General features: G+C 35.6%; 1 protein-coding gene across 3 annotated transcripts in view; it reads right to left on the reverse strand.

Annotated features, from left to right (window-relative positions):
- Positions 1-12,720: 12,720 nt before the first annotated feature.
- The window catches only part of LOC101889471 (facilitated trehalose transporter Tret1), a 60,543-nt gene continuing 45,587 nt past the window's right edge, over positions 12,721-27,676 (reverse strand). For all 3 annotated transcript variants that reach the window (XM_059123106.1, XM_059123105.1, XM_059123104.1), the window contains 6 exons: positions 22,769-22,883; positions 22,542-22,694; positions 15,370-15,426; positions 15,183-15,311; positions 14,877-15,121; positions 12,721-14,450 (listed from right to left, as the gene is read on the reverse strand). In XM_059123106.1, coding sequence (XP_058979089.1) covers positions 13,680-14,450; positions 14,877-15,121; positions 15,183-15,311; positions 15,370-15,426; positions 22,542-22,694; positions 22,769-22,841 — 1,428 coding nt within the window. In that variant the 5' untranslated portion in view covers positions 22,842-22,883 and the 3' untranslated portion in view covers positions 12,721-13,679. The remainder of the gene's footprint in view (positions 14,451-14,876; positions 15,122-15,182; positions 15,312-15,369; positions 15,427-22,541; positions 22,695-22,768; positions 22,884-27,676) is intronic.

Raw genomic sequence — 27,676 nt, forward strand, 5'->3', positions numbered from 1 at the left:
GCTATATCTAAATTTTGATCGATTATCCCCTATTCAAATAGGGTTCGTCCCTGGGCCAAAAAATGATTTGTTCAAATTTTCATCTGGATCGGGCAATAAATGCGACAAAAATACATGGATGAACGGACGGGCATGCATGAATCGACTCAGAATGTGATTCTATGCAGATTACCAAAAGGAACTATGGGTCCATCTCGTTTCCTTTTGCCTGTTACAAACAAATGCACAAAGACATAATACCCTGACCATCTTGTGGCGTACGGTATAAAAATCTTCAATAATTAGAAATTGACAAATTTTTCTATGGGAACAAATGCAAATCAATGCGAATAATCCGTTGTAAAGTGCTGAGAACGTCGTTTTTGGGATGTTCTTGGGTACCTCTCAACACTGGCTCTTACGACAGCGATATTCTCTGCCGATCGCCTTGGTCGACTTGTATATGGCCTCTTCGGATTTGAAAGAGCCTTACCAGTCGAAACGCTTAATGATGTTCTTAGAAGGCGCACCTCTCACATTTTTTAATTCTTTAAAAGCACGTTGAGTTTTCACAATTGACTTCTTCTGTTGAATGTAAATTTCAACTATTTCTGAGCGCTCGCGTGGCGTGTATTGGTTCATGGTAAAAATCTGCTTGGACTGACGCTTCAAACGCGGTATGTCATTAAACGATGTGACATCTCTGTCAAAAGTTATGGCGTTGCCAGATGGGTCCGTCGAATATGGGCAACCCTGTACAGGGTGAGATAAAAAAAAAAAACTGCAACAAAATCAAACGCCATAATTTTTACTTTTTTTTTAAATGTTATTGAATGAAAGGAAGAAATGTCGGAAATAGTATCAAATTTTAGAATAAGTTTAGATTTGTTCGAATTGGTCAAATTTGGCACGGATTATGACCTTCAAACGGCCAATGAAACCGTCACACGCTGCACTAATGTTGGTCTGTAGTATTTTGGAACATTTCCCGGCGAAGGGCTTGCTTGAGGTGATCGACACTTTGGTATTTTTTGTTGCCAACCTTGCTTTCCAAAATACTCCAGACACAATAGTCCAACGCATTGGTATCCGGAGATTTTGGTGACCATTGTGCGCTGGAAATGAAGCGAGTAACCTCATTTTGTGGCGCGTACTGAGTGCGATGGTACTGAGTTCTGTTGGAATGTCCAAGGTCTGCAGCTAAAAAGTTTGCGTGCACAAGGCTTTAATACACCCTCCAGGATATTTTTGCGATAATATTCGGCATTTATTCTGATGCCATGGTCGACTAATACGAGCGGAGAGCGGCCATCTGCTGTTATGGCGGCCCACATCATCACCATGACCGAGTCTTGAGTTCTGGTGGCCAACCGAAAGTGCACATTTTCAGCTGACCTCTTTGGCAAGTAAACACGATCATTTTGTTTGTTTACAAACTGCTGGACAGCGAATGTTTTCTCATCGGAGAAAACCAAATTCAGCAGTTCACCACTTTCGGCCAAGCGAAGCAACTCTTTAACTCTTTTAAGTCTATTTTCTTTCTGTTGTTGTCGAGGTGTAAGTTTTTGCACTCTTAGGAATTTTAATGGCTTTACCCCGAGCTCATTTTTCAATATTTGCCGAATGGAATATTGCGATATGTTCAGCTCATGAGTCATTTTTCGGCCACTGCGACGCGGGTTTCGATCAAGTCGCTTCATTACTTTTCGAACCATTTCTGCTGATGTTGCTGTTTTCTTCCGTCCACTTCCACTTGACTTCGGGCTACTCTACCAGTATGACGGTAATGAGCAATGTTACGAGACACAAAAGATTTATTCACATTTAAATGCTGGAGTGCTCTAACGATAGGCAGTTGTGGTTTCCCAGCCAAATATAAAGAAATCACACTATCACGCTTGAATTCCATCACGAATAATATTTTTTATGTGCTTGTTTTCTCTTTCGAGACGAGCTTAATGATCTGAAATTTGCAGTGAAAAGGAAAGCCAGATAGACACTATCACACACTCACCACTATGCAACGCGTTTCGCCGTTGGTTAAGCGGCTCATCAGGTATATTTGGTGTGGATGATGGCTTACAAGGGCCGTTCCCTGGAAAGTAGTATATATTTCGAACTTATTGCGAATTAGCATATGCGAATTATACACTAGAAACTCTCCAGGTTCGACTCAAGTTCTATTGGCAGGTCTTTTTCACAGCAAAGTTTTTTGTTTTTGTAGTGATGGATTTTTGTCCACAACAACTACATTGCTTCCAATGCATATACTTGTTTTAGTGCTGCTTTAGGAAGACGTAGAGACGGCAAATTCTAGTTGGCTGCACACCGAGGTCCGCGGTTTGCTTAGCCAGGCAAAACTCTAATATTTTTTTTCTGGAAAAAATCTTACCAAAATGCTTTTGTACCTTGTAAACAATATAATGAGCTTGAACTGGAATAATTTTATGTATGAAGTCGGTTTCAGTTTCTTCATCTCATAATTTATATATAAAATACATAACTGTTTTAGAATTAATAAAATGGTGTTATATTAAACAAATAAATCTATTTAGGTTTAATGCCCTCCATTCAAAAGATTTAGACAACTTGTTGTCGTTGTAATTTACTTCCCCTGTTTCGGACAACTCATCATTTCATTACCAAGGTCATGGGCAAACACTAAACGTGTGTCGCGGCGCACAAAACTAATTAGTATGCAGCTCATAAATATTGACGACTCATGAAAATGGCCGATCAACAAAGCGCACCAGACAACGCGCGCAAACAAATTGTTATTGAGCCAAAGTTAAGTTTACGCAAAATTGCCATAAAAAAACGCAATCGTATTATCAATCATTTTCCTATTTCGGTAGACGAAAAATGCATTGCATACAAGGTGACAAATTTAGGATTTTGGCTTTAGGTATTTTTATTTAGGGCAGGGCCGGTTATATGGTAACCAAGCCACCATACGTATTTTGAGGACATGCACCTTGGTGTAACTGAGGTTCCAATTAGGTTAAAGCATATTCATATCTATATTTAAACATTTCAACAACAAAAATCACGTAACTCTTAGCAGAAAATCGTGGATATAAAATTTTTTTTATTTCTAGTACTCCCTAACGAAAAATTTAAATTCGCCAAATTTTTTTACAATTTAAACTGAAAATCCTGGATTTGAAAGAAATTATCTCAAGAACATCCGGTCCGAATATCGTGGATATTTTGAACAAAATGTTGTCAAGGAACTTTTAACAGGGAAATGTAAATTAAAAAAAAAAAATGTTTCAAGGAACTTTGAACAAAGAATCTTGGCTTTTATAATCCAAAATTTTCAAGACGAAATTTGTAGATTATTAAGAACGTTTCTTTCAAGGACATTAGTACCAAATATTGTGGATTTTAGAAAAAAAATCATGGACCTCCCAACCAAAAATAGTGGATTTTTTTTCCAATGACTTCCTTTTTAAAGGAAAGCGTGCCTAGAACATTTTTATACCCTCCACCATACTATGGAGGGTATATTAACTTTGTCATTCCGTTTGTAACTCCTCGAAATACTCATATCAGACCCAACAAAGTATATATATTCTTGATCAGCGTAAAATTCTAAGTCGATTTAGCGATGTCCGTCTGTCTGTCTGTCCGTCTGTCTGTCTGTGCCATGTAGGTCCACGTTTTCATATAGCCCCCATATAACGGTACCTCCCGATATGTGGTATTTTGATTATTTTAGCGACATTATTCACGGGAATTGTTTCAAATTTGGTATTTGAAATTCAAAATGGATACTACACCCTTAGGCGGAAAATTATCCGTGCAGGTCCACGTCTTCGTATAGCCCCCATATAACGGTACCTCCCTATATTCGGTATTTTGATGATTTTAGCGACATTATTCACCGGAATTGTTTTAAAATTGGTATTTGAAGTTCGTTATGGGAACTACAGTCTGTGACAGAAAATTGTCTGTGCGGGTCCAGGTCTTCGTATAGCCCCCATATAACGGTACCTCCCTATATTCGGTATTTTGATGATTTTAGCTACATTGTTCACCGTTTATTTCAAGTTTCGAATTTGAATATGGTAATGGCTTATGACCAACAATGCCTATGTATGTCCACGTCGTATAGACCCCAAAACAACGGCTATATTCGGTATTTTTAAAATTTTAACAGAATTTTTTAAGGATTTTATTTTTTTGAAAATTTCCAAATTCGTTGCAAATGGTGGAGGGTATTAAAAGTTCGGCCCGGCCGAACTTACTGCTTTTTAACTTGTTTTAATATCGTGGATATTTTAATAAAAGGTCTCTAGGACCAAATATTGTCATTCCGTTTGTAACATCCCTAAATATTCGTCGTAGACCCCAAAAAAGAATGTATATTCCTAATCAGCATAAAATTCTAAGTCGATTTAAGGATGTCCATGTGTCTGTCCGTCTGTCTGTTGAAATCACGATACAGCTTACATTATTTGACGTAGAGCTTCAAAATTTAGAAGAACAAATTTATTGTGTCTAGGATGGTTGGTATTGAAAATGACGGTTCCTACAGTTATCCGCTTGATTGATTTTCGCCACATTTTTTCACGGATTTTTCTAAAAATTGGCATTTTTAGGTTATAATGAGTTCTAGCTGTGGTGGCGAAACATTGTATGTATAAGTCTACGTTTTCGTAAGACCCCCTACATAACGTTGCCTCCCGATATTCGGTATTTTGATAGTTTTTATCACCTTTTTCCACGGATTTGTCTAAAAATGGTTTTCGTAGTTTATAATGGATTCTAGCTCCGGTGGCGAAACATTGTATGTACAGGTCAAGGTTTTTGTATAGCTCCCATATAAAGGTACCTCCCATATCTCCCATATAAAGGTACCTCCCAATATTCGGTATTTTGATATTTTTGGCGCATATTTTTATGGATTTGTCTAAAAATTGGTATTTGTAGTTCTTAATGAAATCTCGCTCCTGTGGCAGAACACTGAATATCTAGGTCCATGTTTTCTATAGCCGCCATATAACGTAACCGACCGATATGCGGTATTTTGATAATCCTAGTCACATTTATCCACGATTTTTTTTCAAATTTGGAATTTAAGACTCGCAATAGATAACAATCCTTCCAATATAGAGTTGTCTTTATACAGGGTGGGAGGAAAAAACTGCAAACAACTTTAGACTGCTGTCATTTCCAAACCACTCGTCCGACAACTGTTAAAATTTTTCCAGTGACAGCTCATTATATTGTTTACAAACGCACAAAAGCATTGTGGTGAGAATTTTCCAGAAAAAAAGTTATTCGTGATGGAATTCAAGCGTGATAGTGTGATTTATTTATATTTGGCTGGAAAACCACTTAGAGCACTTCAGCATTTAAATGTGAATACATCTTTTGTGTCCCGTACCATCGCTCGTTACCGTGATACTGGTAGCGTAGCCCGAAGTCAAGGAAGTGGACTGAAGAAAACAGTAACATCAGCAGAAATGGTTCGAAAAATAAAGAAGCAATTTGATCGAAACCCGCGTTGCAGTGGCCGAAAAATGGCACGTGAACTGAACATATCGCAATATTACGTTCAGCAAATATTGAAAAATGAGCTTGGGGTAAAGCCGCAACAGAGAGAAAATAGACTCAAAAGAGGTAAAGAGTTGCTTCGCTTGGCCGAAAGTCGTGAACTGCCGAATTTGGTTTTCTCCGATTTTGGCCACAGACCTTGAACATTGCAACAGGACTCAGTACACGCCACCCAAGAATGGTTACAAAATTAGGTTCCTCGCTTCATTTCTAGTGCACAGTGGCCACCAAAATCTCCGGATTCCAATCCATTGTGCTTTTGAAAACTTTAAAATGGCAATAACTCCTTAAATATTAAGTTTTCGGCGTTCTTAGCTATTTTTTGTGATCAGTTTTTTGAGCATGAATTATCGAAAGCATTAAAATGGCCAAAACTCCTTAAATATTGAGTTTTCGGCGTTTTTAGATATTATTTGTGACCACTTTTTAAGCATACCTGGAGTATTTTGGAAAGCAAGGTTTTCACTAAAAATTGCCAAAGTGTCGATCACCTCAAGCAAGCGCTTCACCGGAAATGGGCCAAAATACCGCAGAGCAACATTTGGGCAGCGTATGATGGTTTCATTGGCCGTTTGAAGGCCACAATTCGTATCAGAGGTGACCAATTCGAACAAATCTAAACTTATTCTAAAATTTGATGCTATATCGGACACTTTTTGCTTTTATTCTATAAAATTTTGAATGGGGGAAACCCCCCCAACACTCAACACTTCACCTGTCCAAAAATCTGCTGCAAACAATTGTACTGTAATAAAGTTCAAGAGCGAAATTTATCTTCTGTTTTCATTGCCAAAAATAGATATTCCGTCTTAAGTCTTAAGTAATTGTATTCGAAAGGATATTGATGTATTTTATTGATTGCAATGAAGAAAGCTAAGTTAATGATTTTTTTTGCCGACGGATGTATGAGCCCTAATCTAATAAAAATTAAATGTATCAATAATTTTAATTATTAAAACGTGTGTAAAAACCTTCAAAGTTTTCTATAGTTCCATGGCGCCCAACTGTTATACTTCCCAAAATAAATAACGGAGTATAACTGGTTTCTTTCTCGTCAGTATTTCAAAATAGAGTGTATACAATTGCTCCTCCTCCAGGGATACATTTTAATTACAGCTATTGACCCAGAACTAACACGCCTACTTTTAAGAGATCTACTCAAGAGAGAAGATTTTGAATTTGTAAACTACTATACAGATGGGACTCACAAAATCCACTTATTTCCAGTTGCAATAATAGTTGACCTAAACTGCGCCATTTCCTCCAAAATAGAACAACTTATCAATTTGTACAATACCCCAATGGAACATTTTTATAAAAATCTAGCGTCTATCAATCAATCATTTGTAAAAAAATAATCATTGGAATGAAATTCTTTTATTCAGCATGATAACCCTCGATGACCAACCAACAATAGCCAACAACAATGCGCGAATGACACCTCCCTTGTTATCAGAGCAAAAAAATTGCATATTGTTGCAATTCCTATGGAAAACGCCCCTCAAAAAGAAATTTATGTGTCAATCTCGGGAGAAATATAAATAAAAAAATGTGACAGTTGCAATCAAAAGTCCAATGTATTTGATAAGGACCATAATAAGAGACCTTCGAGGGAATGTTAAAAGGATTTTTAGTTTTATCACTTTGTAAGGTGTGGGGGAGTTTCACCACATTAAATGTCAAAGGTTACACATAAAACTTAATTAAAAAAACAATTAAAAAGCCGGGCTGAACTATGTATACCCTCCACCATTTGGAACGAATTTGACCATTTTGAAAAGAATAAAAGCAGCTAAAAATTCCCATAAAATCTTTAAAATACCGAATGTAGTCGTTAAATTGGGGTCTATACGATGACGTGGACCTGCACAGCAAGTTTTGTCATAAACAATTACAATATTCAAATCCGAAACTTGAAAAAAAAAAACGGTGAATAATGTCGCTAAAATCATCAAAATACCGAATACCGGGAGGTACCGTTATATGGGGGCCATACCAAAACTTGGCCCTGCTCAGACAATTTTCTGTCATAGGCTGTAGATAGGTAGGCATTTGGAACGAATTTGACCATTTTGAAAAGAATAAAAGCAGCTAAAAATTCCCATAAAATCTTTAAAATACCGAATGTAGTCGTTAAATTTGGGTCTATACGATGACGTGGACCTGCACAGCAAGTTTTGTCATAAACAATTACAATATTCAAATCCGAAACTTGAAAAAAAAACGGTGAATAATGTCGCTAAAATCATCAAAATACCGAATACCGGGAGGTACCGTTATATGGGGGCCATACCAAAACTTGGCCCTGCTCAGACAATTTTCTGTCATAGGCTGTAGAATCCATTACGAACTTCAAATACCAAATTTGAAACCATTCCGGTGAATAATATCATTAAAATCGTCAAAATACTGAATACCGGGAGGTACCGTTATATGGAGCCATACCAAAACTTGGACCTGCTCAGACAATTTTCTGTCATAGGCTGTAGTATTCATGACGAACTTTAAATACCAAATTTAAAACAATTCCGGTGAATAATGTCGCTAAAATCATGAAAATACCGAATATTGGGAGGTACCGTTATATGGGGACTATACGAAGACGTAGGCTTGCACAGACAATTTTCTGTCATAGGCAGTGGAATCCATTATGAAATTCAAATACAACATTTGAAACAATTCCGGTGTATACACGGAAAGAAAAAGCTTCATACCATAAATGAAATCCTACGTTCCGTCAATGAAATTTGTTATTGATTTTGAACCAACGTAGAGGTTCATTGAATAAATGAAAAAAGTTTCATTGAGTTTCATTAATGTAAAATTAACGAAATTGTTCATTAATATAACTAAAATTCTTCCTTGATTCAGTGAAATGAAAATGGTGGAGAATATTAAAATTTCGGTCCGGCCGAATGTCGCTAAATTATCAAAATACAGAATATCGGGGGGTTCCGTTACATGGGGATTTTACGAAGACGTGGATCTGCACACACAATTTTCTCTTTAAGACTTTAGTATCCATTTCGAACTTTAAATACCAAATTTGAAGCAATTCTGGTGAATAATGTCGCTTAAATCACACAAATGCCGAAAAAAGCGAGGTACCATTATATGGGGCTATACCAAAACGTGGACCTACATAACCCATTTTCAATACCAAAAGTCCTGCAGACCTATTATATATATGAGTAAAATTTGTCAACCTACTTCATTTCGTTCAAAAGCTAAGGTGATTTCCACAGACGGATAGATGGACGGACATGGCTTAATCGGCATAGAATTGTATGCTATTAGATTTTAGGCCTATATTAAAACTAGCACTAATTTCTCCAATATTTAAACATGACTTTGACATAAAATAGCTCGGAGTTTACTTTATATAAAAATCGTATTTCATATAAGTTATCAATCAATTGCAAAAATGCGTACAACAGAAGCATAAAAAACTCTCAATAAATATTCCAGTAGTTTTATAGGAAATAAAATACTTCAATACCAAATTTGTTTTTATCATTTTTCGAACAGTGTTTAATATTTCCTGAACCAACTAAAGTTAGTGCAACATACTAGCGATAACATGGTGATACATCATGAAAGCCTAAATAACTCTATAATTCAAAAAAAAAATAAACATAAAAAATTCAATATTTTTATCGCTTCCCCTCCATATAACTATGTCAATGTAAACGCTGACGACGCTTAAAGGCCAATGAACAAAAATTGAGTAAATGAATTTTGAGATGAATTTTGAAATTTAATTTATTTTATTTTTGCAATTACAATTGTAGTTTATTTCTATAATGTCATTTGATAAGAACAGTAATTAATTTTGCAATAAAAATCTATAAAATTGATAATTAACTGATAGTTGTACTGATGAATTGAAAATTAAACATAAAATAAATCAAATAAACCGGTATGCAATCATGAAATGAGAGAGGAATTATTATTTCTGCAGGGTGTTCAGAAGGGAAATTGGGACTCAATAGTGGAATTATTTTTGAAGTAGTTCTACAACAACTTTTGAAACAAGTTCTCTCTTTTAGTCCATATATATCTTTGCAAAAAACTTGGAAGATATATAAGCCGAATAATTATTGGGTTATTCCTTACAATTAACTTATTTTACTCATTACCAAGTAATGTGTAACGTCGACATAAAGTGTTCAAAACATGGAATACAATAGAGCGAATATTTTTTACTTATTTGTCGAATTATTTGGGACAAGCTACTTATTTAATGCCACCTTCCATGGTAAACATAATGGATTAGTTGAGAGAAGATGACGAAAAATCTGCTAGAGTGGGGAACGATATTTTTGAAAAATCGTACTAAAGTATCCAAAACTTAAAATTACAATAAAAGTTGAGATAATAAACAAGTAAAAAAAATACTAGGGAACTATATATTTTTATATCCTGTTGTTGCAAAATGGTCAGGCTTTATCCCTTTATTATTGTTTTTATAAAAACAACGTTTGTTTATTAGTGGAGAACGATGGTATTAAAATGGTAAAGACTTTCCAAACGAATTTTAGTATATTTAATTTTTTGGTTCCTCTTCTATTGAGCTTACGATCTCGTCACTTGGGTAAAAAATGTTTTTTGTCATAGAAGTTATTTTTCTGGGGAGAATATCCCAGACAAAAAAAGGGAACTGATGAGGGTTGGTGGCTCTTTCCGAAACCTAGGTATTCCCTGCCTTTACCCCTGGTAAACATTACCATCGTTCTCCACTAATAAACAAACGTTGTTTTTATAAAAACAATAATAAAGGGATAAAGCCTGACCATTTTGCAACAACAAAATACTACGGTATCCCGAACAAACAAGCCAACACTGTTCTATTTTTATATCCTCCAAAATACATGGTATGGAGGGTATATTAAGTTCGTCATTCCGTTTGTACGTTTTGGCCGTATCAAACTATATATACAGGGTGAGATAAAAAAACTGCAACAAAGTTAAACGCCATTGTTTTTATATATATAATTTTTTTTTAATTTTATTGAAAGAAAGCAAAAAATGTCGGAAATAGCATCAAATTTTAGAATAAGTTTAGATTTGTTCGAATTGGTCACCTTTGGCATAAACTGTGGCCTTCAAACTTCCAATAAAACCGTCACATGCTGCCCCAATTTGCCCGACACTTTGGTATTTTTTAGTGCCAACCTTGCTTTCCAAAATACTCCAGACACAATAGTCCAACGGATAGGTATCCGGAGATTTTGGTGGCCATTGTGTGCTGGAAATGAAGCGAGGAACCTCATTTTGGAATGTCCAAGGTCTGCGGCCAAAATGTTTGCGTGTCCAAGGCTTTAATACAACCTCCAGAATATTTTCGCGATAATATTCGGCATTTATTCAAATAAATCCTCTTTAATTAGGTTAACCCTGCTAAAATTTCTAACGTAAACATGGCATCAGTTTATTTAAAAAAATGTGTGGATTTGTAAAAAATATTTTTAAAGCTTAATATCTTGGGTTTTTTCAAAATTGTTTTTTGTAGATTTGTAAAAAATATTTCTAAAGGCTTTTTCAATATTTATACCCTACAACACTATGTGTTGGGGGTATTATAAGTTTGATTGCGCCACAAATTATGTAACACCTCGAAACGTTGATTTCCCACATAGGAAAGTATATATGGATCTTCCTATCTCGCCGAGCTGAGTCGATCTAGCTATGTATGTCCGTCCGTCCGTCTGTCCATGTTAATTTGTAATCACTCTACAGGTCGCAATTATGGCCCGATCTTCACGAAATTTAAAATGGAGGTGAGGCTAGAGCCAGAATAGAACCCTATTTCTTTTGGAGATGATCGCACAATGTTTAGGGTTTGAAATGGACCAAAAAATTTGAATTTTCCTGATTTTACAGTTGCTCTACAGGTCGCAATTATAAACCCATCGACCCGGAAGTTAGCATGGCGCTAGAGATTAGGGCTGGGTAGAAGCCTTCCAATTTTAATGTTCATCGGATAATATTTAGTGGGTGAAATAGATCATAACATTTCTGTTAAATAAAAGTCAAATTTTCCATTAAACCGCAAATATTTTTAATCCCGGCGAAGTCGCAAATAGACGAACAGGTCAATTCTGACCGTTACATAGATTTCGATAGTAAATATATCGGATATATATAGCGAAATATATGCAATGTATATATACAACGGAAGGGGATGTTAGCTAGAATCCTTATATCTCAAGAACGGCTGGACCGATTTTGACATTTTTTTTCAATTCAGAATGCCCTCTTGGCATAAAGGATCAAAATCTTAAAAGGTCGCATAAAATTATGCCAATAATAACGTTAATATAGATTTTGTACTATTTTGTGACATTTTTTTTATTTTTTTTTTTTATATTTTTTATCGCATGCGATTTTTTATTTTGACTTATAATATTGAAGTCTATATTTTGTAATATTTTTTCTTATTTTTTGGGGTTGGGCTCAGAAGGGCTAGGCCTATTGCTTTCAAAGATGTCCGCTATATATTTGGGGGTTGAAATGGACCACTTTTGTGTGAAAAAAATGATCACACAATTGAAGCCAATTGACATGCCTGAGAAGTGAGTTAAAGACAGGGAAAAATTCTGGCATTTTGGATGACCATTGGATTATATTAAGTTGTAAAATGGACCACAACAACTAACAGCACGACTGATTGTCTTTGGTTAAAATGCTAAGGCAATATCTGGGCAGCGTTCGTGACATAATTTTAAAAGCGAAATCTTCCAAAATGGATGTGTACATAAGAGGGGCTTCTAACATATTGTAGTGTTGGTCATGGTCGGCCCTGCACGACTATAGCCTTTGCTCACTTGTTTTTTCATAGATTTTTCAATATTTTTAATGACTATTAATAAATTGTGGGTTGATTTAAAAATATTTTTCGAAGCTTCATAAATAGCGATTTAAAAAGAAAAATTAATATGAAATCTTTTTTAGGATAATTTTGACAAAAAATCGTAATCGTGTATTTTCAAAATTTTTTATTAAAAATATAAGATCTTCTTTTGGAAAAAATACCCTCTATCTTGCGGTGGTGGTAAATATTTGTGGAAACTTTTTATTTTAGATTTTTAGGCCTAAGAGTTGGCCAAACTTTTTAACATACATTTTTGCAGTATATACATACCTCGCTTTCTTCCAGAAAATAACGACTTCATAAAATTCAAGTTTAACGCCAATTGGTTATTTATTTATCATTTATTTTATTTTCATTCATGTCTTTTGGGACACCCTGTATAAAATAAATAACTTAAAATTAATAAAACAAACAAAAAAAAATAAAAATAATAACAATAATTACATTAATAACTACTCTATGAAATGAGTCCACAAGGAAACATTTTCTATGCGGTTTGGATGCGTGAGAATTCAGTTAAGGAAAAGAGAAAAATCCCTGAGCCGATAAAACAAGCAGAACCATTCGAGATGTATTTATTTTAACCAAAAAGTTTCCTTGTGTCTCATATTCAATTTTCTAATATTCGTACTACAACTAAAAAAATAAAACAAAAACTAATGAGGATGGAGGGTTATGAAGATTGGCGCCCAATTGTTTCCATAACAGTAAGAATATCAATAATCAAATATTTTTTTTTAAATTGTGTAAAAGAAAAATATAGTTTCGGGGAAAAAGGAGAGGTACACAAAGAAAGTACCATTTTTTCTTCGTTCGTATTCCGCGTTTTTACTTTAATAAAATTTTAAAATGCTTTTGATCATCTTCTTCGTACTCTCAAAAAAATTCTTTTAGAAAATTTTCAAAAATAGCTTCAAAATTTTTCATTACTGCGTTTGTATAAAAATCCAAGTATGTTACGACATATATGCCCATCTTCATGAATAGAACCCTCCACCCTCACATATCTACAACTATTTACGTAAATAAATTAAATATATATAATCTTTAACATATTTTATATAATTACAATTTTCAAATTTCTCAAATCATAACATATACATGTTCTTTTTTGGCATCGAGCTGTTTATTTACAAGCTACAGAATAAAATCTCTAACAAAAAATAACATTATAAAAAAATAAATTCTTTTTCATTTACAACTAATCTCTAAAATATTAAAAAAATAACAATAACCCCAATTTTTCACAGTTTCCAACACTCCCTTATTTATTATCCAACCATGATTGAATTTGTGATGAACTCTTGCCCTTTGTCTCCAGCACCATAAAGGCCACATACATTGTGGCCACAAACATACAAAAGGCAAAGAACCAAAATGTCATATCCGAACCCCAGGCTGTGATCATGGAACCGAATGTCTTCGTTACCAAAAATACCGAAAACCAATTTGACATTACCGTCAAGGCCACTGCCGTAGCCTTGACATCGGGCAGAAAAAGTTCACCCATCATCAGCCAGGGTATGGGACCATAGCCCACTGAAAATGTAATCATATACAATACCACACACAGCAAAGGTAGCCATCCAATGGAGGAGACGTCTTTGCCATCGTCTTTCATATCGAAATAGGCACCCAAAATTGCCAAACAAATCGTCATGATGGTACTACTAAATATCAGCAGTGACTTGCGTCCAGCTTTCTCAATCATCAGCGAAGAGGTGAATGTCATCACAACTTGTACAAAGCCCACAATGATGGAACATATCGAAGGATCCAATGTACTGCCGGCAGATTTGAAAATTGGCACGGTGTAGAAAATGACAGCATTCACTCCGGAGAATTGTTGGAAGAACATCAAGAGCATGGAAATAATTAAACCATTGCGAGCCGCCCGTATACGGAAGACATCGGAGAATGAAGCATTTCCGCCGGCTTGATCCAATTCACTTTGTATCTGTTGGATGGCTGTGCGTGAATCACAATAACGACCCCAAAGCCATTTCAATGAGAGAGCGGCGTCACCACGGCGACCCTGAAAGTAGAAGAGGAGACAGGGTATTATTTGCTCTCATTCTCACTCGGGAGCGAAACTTGCTCGAAGAGTGAGAGTTTTTTACGGAGTCTACTCTTCATTCAAGAGGCTGTTCTAAGAGTGTAAATTAGAAGAAATACTAAAGAATGTTCGGCAAACCCTTTAAATAGCGCTTGGCAAGAGTAGCACCTGCTCGATTTTGAACGAATTTTGCTCCCACTCAAAAACAAAGAAAAAATGCTCACTCATATTCGAGCAAAAATCAAAAATTAAGTTTGCTCGATTTCCAATCTGCTCTCTGGAACCCAATCGGTCGAAGTCGAGTGAGTTTTTCGGAGGTCTGGTTATATAACAGTTTCAAGTGAAGTATTTCATGGCAAAATTCGGTCATAATCGTATAAAAATACAATTTAAATATCTTCTTACCTTCTTCAATAGATATGTTGGTGTCTCTGGCAAGAACAACATTCCAATGAACAAAGCCACCGGTACCAAAAGACACAGAACACTTAATGTTGTCCATGTGACCATAGCACCAATAATGTAAACCAATAGAATTCCAATGGACAGTGTCAGCTGGAACAGAGTACCCAATGTGCCTCTTATACTACTTTCAGCAATTTCCGATATATACATGGGAGCAACAACACAAAAACTGCCAGTAGCCAAGCCTGGAACATCAAAAGGATTTATTTATAAGTGAATAACTTATTTATATTTCGAAAATCCTACCAATTGTAAAACGAGCAAAATATAGGACCGTCGCGGAGTTGGCAAAAATAGTTGCCGTCCAGGCCACAATAAATGGGATATCCATTACCAATGCGGTGTAACGACGTCCAATGTAGTCAGCAATATAACCTAGAGCAAACATCTTTTAATTTCTGGTATAAAATTCGGAAAATAAGTTTTATCTTACCTGTGGGTAAAGCTCCCAGAAACGCACCAATAGCCAATAAGGAACTAACCCAGGTCTCTGCAAATAAATAATAAAAAAAGAAATAATAAAAACATATAGTACAAGCGAGAGCCGGAAAAGTCCTCCTTAAAATTTTAGATTCATTCCAAAAATTCGCTGTTAAATTACATAGTTTGTTTATTTTAACAAAATTTTTAAATCAATACGTCTCAACATTTTTAGACTTAAATTTCAGATTTCTTAAAGTTTCAGAATTCTATCTCTATAATTTCATCAAATACCAAATTTAGTACAATAATTTTTTTTCGTACAAGTATAGTACACATTTCCAAAACGACATCCATATCTCAATCCCAGATACCAACAGAGACCTCAATATCAAAAGTCAGGATTCCATCACTATCCCTTCACCCAATACCCAATTTAGTACCACTTGGCACTTTTCAAACAATTATAGTACCCATTTCCAAAACCACCTCCATATCTCAATCCCTGTTACATCAAATGTGAGGATTTCAGCACTATCCCTTCACTCACACTTCATTTACTTTTCGTGCACTTGTAATACACCATTCTAGAACCACCACTTTATCACAAACCTACCACCAATAGTGACCCCAATACTAAATTTCTAAATTCCAGCTTCATCCGTTCGTTCTAAACCAAGCTATTTCAAATTTAGTGCCATTAAGTACAGTTCACAAACTTAGTACCCATTTACAAAACCACATTCATACATAAAAAAGTAGTTTCCTACCTCAATTCTTATGCCATATACCCATTTTTAGCTCTTCGCATAATACCAAATGGTACCATTTTAGAACTTTTCATAACCTTAAAGTTCGAATTTTCAAAAACCCTTCGGTACACCTATCTTGCACTCCATTAAGGGCTAAGTACATAAGAAGCTTGAAGTCATGGCTTGGCGTATTTTGTGACATTTCACAAAGGAATTACAGAGCCGCACTAAAATCCAGCCGTCGTTTTTCCATTATAATTTGACATTAATATGCCTAGCCATGACTTCAAGCTTCTTATGTACTTAGCCCTTTAAAGAATCTAATTCCAAATTTCAGAATTATGCCTCATTCCGTTTGTCCGATACAAAGTATTCAATTTTTAGTATATTTTAGTACTTTTCACATCTTTTTAGTACGACAGTCAGTCGCTTACTTTACTCTTTTTATACCCTCCACCTTGGAAAGGAGGGTATATTAACTTTATCATTCCGTTTGTAACATCCTTAAATATTCGTCTTAGACCCCATAAAGTATATATATTTATAATCAGCATAAAATTCTAAGTCGATTTAACGATGTCCGTCTGTCTGTCTGTCTGTTGAAATCACGATACAGCCCACATTATTTGACGTAGAGCGTCCGTCTGTCTGTTGAAATCACGATACAGCCCACATTTTTTGACGCAGAGCGCCAAAATTTATCAGAGCAATTTGCATTGTGTCTAGGATGGTTGGTATTGAAAATGAGATTGGTGAGATGAGATCGGTCCACGTTCTGGTATAGTCCCCATATAACGGTACCTTCCGATATTCGGTATTTTGAGGGTTTTTGCCACATTTTTCACTGATTTGTCTAAAAATTGGTATTTGTGGGTCATAATGGGTCCTAGTTCGTGTGGCGAAACATTGTAATTATAGGTCTACGTTTTAGTGTAGCCCCCATATAACAGTACCTCCCGATATTCGGCATTTAAATGGTTTTTGCCACATTTCTTCTGTTTCTTTTACCCTAAGGTGGAGGGTATTAAAAGTTTGGCCCGGCCGAACTTAATGTTTTTTTACTTGTTTTAATATAGATAGGTAAGGAATAGTCTTGGCTTCTGGGCGCATTTCAAGAAAAAACTTTTTTATACCCTCCACCATAGCATGGAGGGTATATAAAGTTTGTCATTCATTTTGTAACTCCTCGAAGTATATATTTATCAGCATAAAATTCTATGTCGATTAAGCGATGTCCGTCCGTTTGTTCATCTGTGGAAATCACTCTAGCTTCCGAACGAAATTAAGAAGGTTAATAAAATTTTACTCAAATGTGTATTATGTTTGCAGGACTTTTGGTTTTAAAAATGGGCCATGTAGGTCGACGTCTTCGTATAGCCCCCATATATTCGATATTTTCATGATTTGAGCGACATTATTCACCGAAATTGTTTTAAATTTGGTATTTCAAGTTATTATTATTATTATTATTATTATTATTATTATTATTATTATTATTATTATTATTATTATTATTATTATTATTATTATTATTATTATTATTATTATTATTATTATTATTATTATTATTATTATTATTATTATTATTATTATTATTATTATTATTATTATTATTATTATTATTATTATTATTATTATTATTATTATTATTATTATTATTATTATTATTATTATTATTATTATTATTATTGCTATTTATTATTGCTATTTATTTATTTATTTATTTATTTTTTTATTATCTTTTTTTTTATTTATTTATTTATTTATTTTTTTTTTTTTTTGAAAATTGCCAAATTCCTTCCAAGTGGTGCTTTTTTACTTGATAATTATTGTTTTTTGAGTATTCCTCTTGACCACAATGTATTGATAACTTTAAAAATTAATTCATATATTTTCTTTGATGGCTATATCCCAACACATTTACGCATTCGAGTGCAAGTCAAATATCAACTACTCCAAAAGTTATATATTATTAACGTCACAAGATAGTTTATATTGACTATGTCGTGTTTACCTTTCTTCGACCCATTTTTACTCTTCTTAGAATCAATATCTATAAAAGAGGAAAATGTTTGTATGTTTGTTTGTAATTTATGGACTCGAAAACCGCTGAACAGATTTTCCTGAATATTTCCAAGTATACTAGAACATCGCCTGAAACATAGGCTATAAAAATTTTTGAAATTCCACTTGGAACTGGAAATATGGCATCAGAATCGGAGGTACCTCCCAAAAATTTAAATTTTATATGCACATATCTATTGATCGATTACAGATACAGTCTCCAAATTTGGAATGGGTAACGGAATTTGGAACAAAAGTAATTGTGCCAAATTATATTGAAATCGGTTCAGATTTGGATATAGCTCCCACATATATTTTCGGCCGATTTCGTTTATTTGATGCACCAAACACGATACGTATGTCCGATTCCAATGAAATTTATATTTTCGACCGATTTCGTTTGTTTGATGCAAAAAGCACGTTATACATGCTCGATTCCAATGAAATTTGGCAATGAAATTATATTGAAATCGGTTCAGATTTGGATATAGCTCCCATATATATTTTCGGCCAATTTTACGTACAGGATTGCCCATATTCGACGGACCCATCTGGCAACGCCATAATTTTTGACAGAGATGTCACATCGCTTAATGACATACCGCGTTTGAAGCGTCAGTCCAAGCAGATTTTTATCATGAACCAATACACGCCACGCGAGCGCTCTGAAATTTACATTCAACAGAAGAAGTCAATTTTGAAAACTCAACGTGCTTTTAAAACATTAAAAAATGTGAGAAGTGCGCCTTCTAAGAACACCATTAAGGGTTTATATAAAAAATTTTCGACTGGTAAGGCTCTTTCTAATCCGAAGAGGCCATATAAAAGTCGACCAAGGCGATCGGCCGAGAATATCGCTGCCGTACGAGCCAGTGTTGAGAGGTCCCCAAGAACATCCCAAAAACGCCGTTGTCAGCAGTTGGGCATGGTTCGGTCCACTTTACAACGGATTATTCGCATTGATTCGCATTCGTTCCCGTACAAAATTCAATTGACGCAAAGAATGTTGCCTGCGGACAAGCCTCGTCGATTGGAATGGACCCAAAGGTCCGTCGAATATGGGTAATATTTGATGCACGCCACTCGATATGATTGTCCGATTCCAATGAGATTCAGAAAGAGACACGAAATTTGGTACCAAAACAAAATTTGCCAAATTATATTGAAATCGGTTTAGGTTTGGCATAGCTCCAACATATATGTTTCGGCCGAAAACATGTATGTTACGTACCAAACACGATATGTTCGGACATATGAAATTTAGAATGTGTGGCGGAATTTGGTTACAATAATAAATTTGACAAATTAATAAGAAATTGGTTATGATTTGGATATAGCTCCCAAATATATTCTCGGCCAATTTACATATTTGATGCACCGAAGACGGTATGTACCTCCAATTTCAATTAAATATGCAAGGTGTGACGGAATTTGGTGTAAAATTAATTTTTTTTAAATTTTATTGAAATCTGTTTAGATTGGAATATGGTTTTATTGACCCCAACACCTTTCCATTGCTAAGATTATTACGGGGAAGCATGTTGCTGCTAATGGAAATATTGAAATGTACTAAGTCTGAATGGAACCGGATGTTAATTTCACGTTTTTAAGAGCGTCATGTATATTCAAAATTGTGAGCCATTTTGGGGGAGGTACCAGAAGGAGTGGACCGATATATTATATCTTAACACCAGATCTTGAGCTTATAAAAATATTGGGATGTGAGAAATTTGAAGACAATTTTGACCCTTTGTGAGGGAGGTACTTGATGGAGTGAACCGATATTGTCCACTTTCGCACCTGACCTAGCACTGCCGCAAATATTAGGATTTGCAAAGTCAGAGCAAAATCGGATTATCGTTCCTCTTTGTGTGCAGAAAATATATTTTTTGAAAATTTCGACCTTTTGTGGGGGGGTGGTACCAGAAGGGGTGTACCGATGCTGCCCATCTCCGAACTCGATTTAAGTTTGACAAAAATATTACGATGGAAAAAGTTGAAAACAAATCGGTTACTCCCTTATAGAGTTATCGTGCGCACCAGCCAGACAGATAGACGGACGGACGGACATCGCTAGATCAACTTCAAATGTCCTGAGACGGATTTTGTCCAAAGAGACCTAGTGTCTAAAACCGTTATGTCGACTAGGTACGTTTTTTTGCTTGCAATTAAAGTTTAGTGCCAGACAGAAGCATATTTGACAATTTGGATGGTTATCGGACAATATTAAGCGGATAGAATAGACCATAAATTTTATGTAAAACAAGTAAAAAAACATTAAGTTCGGCCGGGCCAAACTTTTAATACCCTCCACCTTAGGGTAAAAGAAACATTAGAAGAAATGTGGCAAAAACCATTAAAATGCCGAATATCGGGAGGTACCGTTATATGGGGGCTACACCAAAACGTGGACCTACACATGCAATGTTTCGCCATACGAACTAGGACCTACTATGACCCACAAATACCAATTTTTAGACAAATCAGTGAAAAAATGTGGCAAAAACCATGAAAATACCGAATATCGGGAGGTACCGTTATATGGGGGCTATACCAAATCATGAACCCATACATGCAATGTTTCGCCACCGGAGCTGGAACCCATTATGACCAACAAATACCAATTTTCAGACAAATCCGTGAAAAAATGTGGCAAAAAAAAAACTAAAATACCGAATATCGGGAGGTACCTTTATATGGGGGCTATACCACAACGTGGACCTATACATGCAATGTTTTGCCACACGCTTAGGGACCCGTTATGACCTACAAATACCAATTTTCAGACAAATCCGTAAAAAAATGTGGCATAAATCATCAAAATACCGAATATCGGAAGGTACCGTTATATGGGGACTGTACCAGAACGTGGGCCGATATGTCTCATTTTCAATACCAACCATCCTAGACACAATGCAAATAGCTCTGCTAAATTTTGGCGCTCTACCTCAAATAATGTGGGCTGTATCGTGATTTCAACAGACAGACAGACGGACATAGTTAATCGACTTAGAATTTTATGCTGATTATAAATATATACACTTTATGGGGTCTAAGACGAATATTTAAGGATGTTACAAACGGAATAACAAAGTTAATATACCCTCCTTTCCAAGGTAGAGGGTATAAAAAAACGATCAACGGATTATATTTAATGGATAATATACCACAAATTTCGTTTGAAATGGTTTTGAATATCTATCAGCACGGCAGAGAGGGTAAGTATAGTGCAAGTGCACCCGGTCAAAAACAAACGTAACATTTACGCAGGGCGGTACGGCATTATTTCAAAAACCAAAACAACCAAAATGGATTTGAATCTATGAGGCTTTCAACATATAATAGTGTTGTAGGGTAGCACATGGTCGACCCCGCACGACTATAGCCTTTGCTAACTTGTTTTCTATGTAAACTTTCATATCGCTGATTAGGCTCGGCTTTCATAATCTACTGATTTTTTTTTTTTTTTGTAATTTTGTTGCACAGTATTATAGGGAAAATTTAACATCCAATTCACATACACAACTCCTAGAAGCAATCCTTCCCTCGAATGGTGGAAACTGAGGATAAATATTCTACACGCGCTACTTTTTCATCTATGGTACAAAACGATAATAGCCATAAGGTTTCTCCAAGTGACCACTTGCTTGTTGCACACACACACACACACACATCTAAACAATCAACTTCAAACGTTCTAATCATACAACTCATCACTGCTAGATTGCACTTCAGTGGCTATCACTCATCGCGCAATTGAAGGCAACGAATGAAACGTTTCGCAATAGTCTCAAGAGTGCAAACGGTAATGGAAATGACTGCCAATGGCAATGGCAATGACAGACCACACTAATAAAAAGATTAGTTCAGGTTCAGTTGGTCAGGAAGGCGAAACCAAAATCGTAACACTATTATATGCCTTTAGCAAATTAAGGGTTGTCATCACCACCCCTTCCGAAAGCAAAAGAAGTGGAAACACCAACAATGTCAGAATATCCATAAGTATATGTATGCAATTGTGTGTGTATGTGTGTGTGTGTGTGTTTGCAATAGTTCCAAAGTAAATACGACACTTGAAACTGGCGTCAACTATCGTAATTGAATTGACCGTCAATGTTTGAATTGTTGTGATTTATTGTCAACAGTTGCACTGATTGCCAACTAATCAAGCGGCATTAGGGGAGAACCACTTGAAACGTAAATGCCTGGCGTTGAGGTGGACAATTTTATTAATCATACTTATTTCATGGAAATTCGATTGCACATGGTAAACCTTTAATATTTTTATGAAATTTTAATGTATTATTAAGCCCCCCCAACAATCAGCCACTTAAAATGGGTGTCGGGTAGGGTTTATGTCATTACTTACGCTGACTTAGTGTCAATTGCAGCTGTGACGACGACGAGCCATCAGCGGTAGCATTGTTTGCAGTGGTATTAGCATTTGGATCCTCACTAATCTGTGGCAGTACGGGGGATGTCCAAGCTAGTGCAGTACCTGCCGAAACGGCGCCCAAACACACTATGGGGAAGGGGAAAGGAGAATATAATAATTAAGAGAATGTCATGGGGGATGGTAAATGCATTACTACTTACCAACCATGGCTGCAAAATACTGCATTTTCTTTGATGTCTTGACCACCCCATCTTGCAGGGGGTCATACAGCATAGGATTCCGTGAGCTGGGGTCATTGTCTTCTTGACTGACAGTCTAAAAATAAATGAAAAAATGTTATTTCTTCAAAGAAAGGAAAACAAATAAAAAAGCTGGAAGTTCGGCCGGGCCGAACTTTTAATACCCTCCACCATTTGGTACAAATTTGACAATTTCCAAAAAAAAAAAATCCGTTAAAAATTCTGTTAAAATCTTAAATATACCGAATGCCTATACGACGACGTGGACCTACATAGGCAACTTTTGTCATAAGTTATTACAATATTTTAATGCGAAACTTGAAGAAAAATCTGTTTATAATGTAGCTAAAATCATCAAAACACCGAATATAGGGGGTATCGTTATATGGGGACTATACGAAGACGTGGACCTGCACAAACAATTTTCTGGGATGGGTTGAAGTATCCATTACGAACTTCACATGCGAAATTTGAAACAATCCCGTTAAAAAATGTCGCTAAAATTATCAAAATACCGAATTTAGGGGGGTACGGTATATGGGGGCTATACGAAGACGTGGACCTACATGACCCATTTTCTGTTTTATGCTGCAGTATGAACTTCAAATACCAAATTTGGAACGATTTCGTTAAATAATGTCGCTAAAATCATCAAAATACCGAATATCGGGGGGTACCGTTATAAAGGGGCTATACGAAGACGTGGACCTACACAGATTATTTTCTGTCTTAGGCTGTAGTATCCATTACGAACTTCAAATGCCAAATTTGAAACAATTCCGGTGAATAATGTCGCTAAAATCATCAAAATACCGAATATCGGGAGGTACCATTATATGGGGGCTATATGATAACTTAGACCTACATGGCCCATTTACGAACTTAACCTGCCTACTGGCAAAATATACATGTGTGCAAAATTTAAGCCTTCTATCTCAATTTGTTCGAAAGATAGCGTGGTTACAACAGACAGACAGACGGACAGACAGAATTTTACGCTGATCAAGAATATATATACTTTGTTGTGTCTGACATGAGTATTTCGATGAGTTACAAACGGAATTAATATACCCTCCATAGTATGGTGAAGGGTATAAAAATAATGAGTATAGAAAAAAAACTGGTAAAAAATCTCAAAATCTCATCTAAATACTTGGCAATCCACTCCGTTTAAATTCAAGGAGGCTCAGCATAGATCTACCAAAACATGATAAATAAAATTGATATTCTCCAACATAGGATTGGGGGTATTTTAAAAGTTTTATTCCATTCCTATACTCTCCACCGTACTATATGATATATCAGGGACGTGCACCTTTCCAAATATTTCCGGAGTGGGGGCTACTAGTAAAAACTAAATTTTGTCATACAAAAGCGCATAGCATTGCATAATAGTAACCATTTCGAAGGGGACCAGCCATTCAGTATTTCCACCCTCCCACCGTACGTCCCTACGTCCCCATTAACCGAAAGGTATGAATTTTACTTAATTTTTTTTTTTTAGATCCCTAGAGGATTTTTCCGAATTTCGTTTCAGGACGTTTGAAGTCCTGGCTGGCTGGCTTGATGGTGCGCACAACGACTTTCGTACAGATTATGGCTATATTATTTTTTAACCTTTGATGGGAGATAGGGAAAGTCGGTCCACTCATTCCGGTACCTCCCCCACAAAATACCAACAATTTCAAAGAAAAAAATTTACATCTAGAAAGAAAATGGCTCATACGACTTTTCTACATCTTTGGAAATCCCAATATTTGTATCAGGTGCGAAATTGGACAATATAGAATTTCTTGTACATAACTCAAAAAGGGTTAAAATTTATAACACAATAAAAAATTTAATGTTTTTTCCATAATTGCGGAGAAAATCCAGAGTAGAGCTAAAAAAAGAAGGCACGTCTATGGGCGTTTTTAAAGTCGCCTAAATAGAGAGGACAAGATCCACCCTCTTCCAAACTTTTAGACATTTTCGGATTAAGATTCTTCGGAATTCATGTATTTTATGTATACAGTATCTTCGACAATATTGCAAATACAAATTCGATAAATATTTCGGAAGAAATTTCTAACCCTCAAGTCAGTCAACAAATGGGTATTTTTGGTACTTTTTTAAAAAATGATTAAAAGGGATCGTAGCAAGTCAGAATACTCTAAAAAAATTATTTGTCATAAAATTCTACTATAGGTCCCAGAAGGCGTTACTGGTCTAAATCTTCCCTAAAAATCAGGAATTCATCTACAGGGTGAGATGAAAAGAACTACAACCAAATTCAGACTGCTGTCATTTCTAAGCCACTCGTCCAAAAGATGTTAATTTTTTTCCAGTGATAGCTCATTATATTGTTTACAAGCGTACAACAGCAATTTGGTGAGAATTTTCCAGATAAAAAGTTATTCGTGATGGAATTTAAGGGTGATAGTGTGATTTCTTTATATTTGGCTGGAAAACCAAACATTTAAATGTGCCATCACTTTTTACCTTGATACTGGTAACGTAGCCCGACGTCAAGAAATTGGACAGAAGAAAACAGCAACATCAGCAGAAATGCTTCGAGAAGTAAAGAAGCGATTTGATCGAAACCCGCGTCGCAGTGGCCGAAAAATGGCTCGTGAGCTGAACATATCGCAATATTCCATTCGGTAAATATTAAAAATTGAGCTCGGGGTAAAGCCATTGAAATTCCAAAAAGTGCAAGAAGTTACACCGCAACACCAATAGAAAGAAAATAGAATCAAAAGAGCTAAAGAGTTGCTTCGCTTGGCCGAAAGTGGTGAACTGCCGAATTTGATTTTCTCCGATGAGAAAACATTCGTTGTCCACCAGTTTGTAAACAAACAAAATGATCGTGCTTACTTGCCAAAAAGGTCAGCTGAAAATGTGCTCAGCTGAAAATGTGCTCAACTCAACTCAAGCGCTGGCCATGGTGATGGTGTGGGCCGCCATAACAGCCGATGGTCGTTCTCCGTTCGTATTAATCGAATGTGGCATTAGAATAATTGCCGAATATTATCGCGAAAATATTCTGGAGGGTGTATTAAAGCCTTGGCCACGTAAACATTTTCGACGCAGACCTTGAACATTCTAACAGGACTCAGCACCATCGTACTCAGCACGTCTTCGTATAGCCCCCATATGATAGAGATAGAAGGCAAAAATTTTGCACACATGTACTATACTTTGCCAGTAGCCCCATATAAAAGTACCTCCCTATATTCGGTATTTTGATGATTTTAGCGTCATTATTCACCGGAATTGTTTCAAATTTGGTATTTGAAGTTCGTAATGGATACTACAGCCTAAGACAGAAAATTATTTGTGCAGGTTCACGTCTTCGTATAGTCCCCATATAACGGTACCCCCGATATTCGGTACTTTGATGATTTTAGCGACATAATTTAACGGAATCGTTCCAAATTTGGTATTTGAAGTTCGTAATAGATGCTACATCCTAAGTCAAAAAATGAGCCATGTAGGTTCACGTCTTCATATAGCCCCCATGTGACGGTACCTCCCGATATTCGATATTTTCATGATCTTAGCGAAATTATTTATCGGAATTATTTCAACTTTCGTATTTGAAGTTCGTAATGGGTACTACAGTCTATGACAAACCTCTTTGTATGCACGTCTTCGTATATCCCCCATATAACGGGTTTCATTTAAGTTGTAGTTTTTTTTTTTTTGGAAATTTTTAAGTTTCTTCCAAATTGTGGAGGGTATTAAAAGTTCGACCCGGCCGAACTTAAGCCGGCCGAGGGGGAACTTGTTCCCTCTATCAAGGTTACTTTGCTATTTAAACATTCAAAATGTCGATGCAAGTGGGTTCAACATTTGTGTATTGCACAGTGTCAACCAAAGGATTAAAGAATAAAAAAAAACTAGATTTAGGACCGTTAAGTCTTTTTCCGAAATGTTTTAAATTCTTTTCGGTTTTCCGTATCAAATATACAAATAATTTTTTACTCCAAATAGAAAATTTCCATCCTTGAAAATAATGTCTCATCAACGATTGTTCATCAAATACCTCATTCTCAATTACTTAACGTCAAGAGAAAAATCACTTCCGTTTGTTATTCGAAAAAATAACTCTAGTTGGCGGTGGCATTTTTCCCCCAAATTTTCATTTAAAACTATTTCATTTGGACTTTGGACCTCCCCAAAGCATGCCAATCGATTCTAAAGTTCAAGTTTAGTAAAAAAAAGTACTAATCAAAAGCCACAACTACAACAAAATCGAAATTACAAAATAAAAAAAGAATACAATTTAGAAAAAATCTCAACAATGCACTCTAGCCAACTAAGAAACGAAGCAAACGGAACAAAAAAATAAACATTTAAAAAATTTTACCAATTTACATTAAAAGAAATGTACAAAATAAAGACAACAGCAAAAGCAACAACATAACAACTCGTCCAAATTTAGCCACATTTTGGCATACCGCACGTGCTACGTAGCTATGACTAAACGGCGCCAATGTGGGTTTGTCGCGTTGGATGATTTAGAGGGGGAAAAGGGGTAAAAATGTCAAATCTTCCTTTAACTTTTAATTTTTAGATTTTTGCTCCTCTGGGAAATATTTTCAGTTCTTATTTGTTTGAAGTAGAAACGTTTTTTTTTTTTTTTGTTTTATTTAATATTATATCTAATTAAATTTTTTTAATTTTTTCAAAATCACCTGCATGGCAATCTGCGAAGCATATTTGTCTTAAATCGGCCATATCTTAAGATTTTATTTTTATAATAATTTGGCTCCCGTCCATATACGCAATTTCACTGCAAAACAACTCAAAATTATGGTGTTTAATGGCAGTTTTGATGTAAATTACACAATGCAACAGATTCTGAGTCAAGCAATGCATAAAATA

The sequence above is a fragment of the Musca domestica genome, unplaced genomic scaffold (genome assembly GCF_030504385.1).
Source record: "Musca domestica strain aabys unplaced genomic scaffold, Musca_domestica.polishedcontigs.V.1.1 222, whole genome shotgun sequence".
Lineage (NCBI taxonomy): Eukaryota > Metazoa > Arthropoda > Insecta > Diptera > Muscidae > Musca > Musca domestica.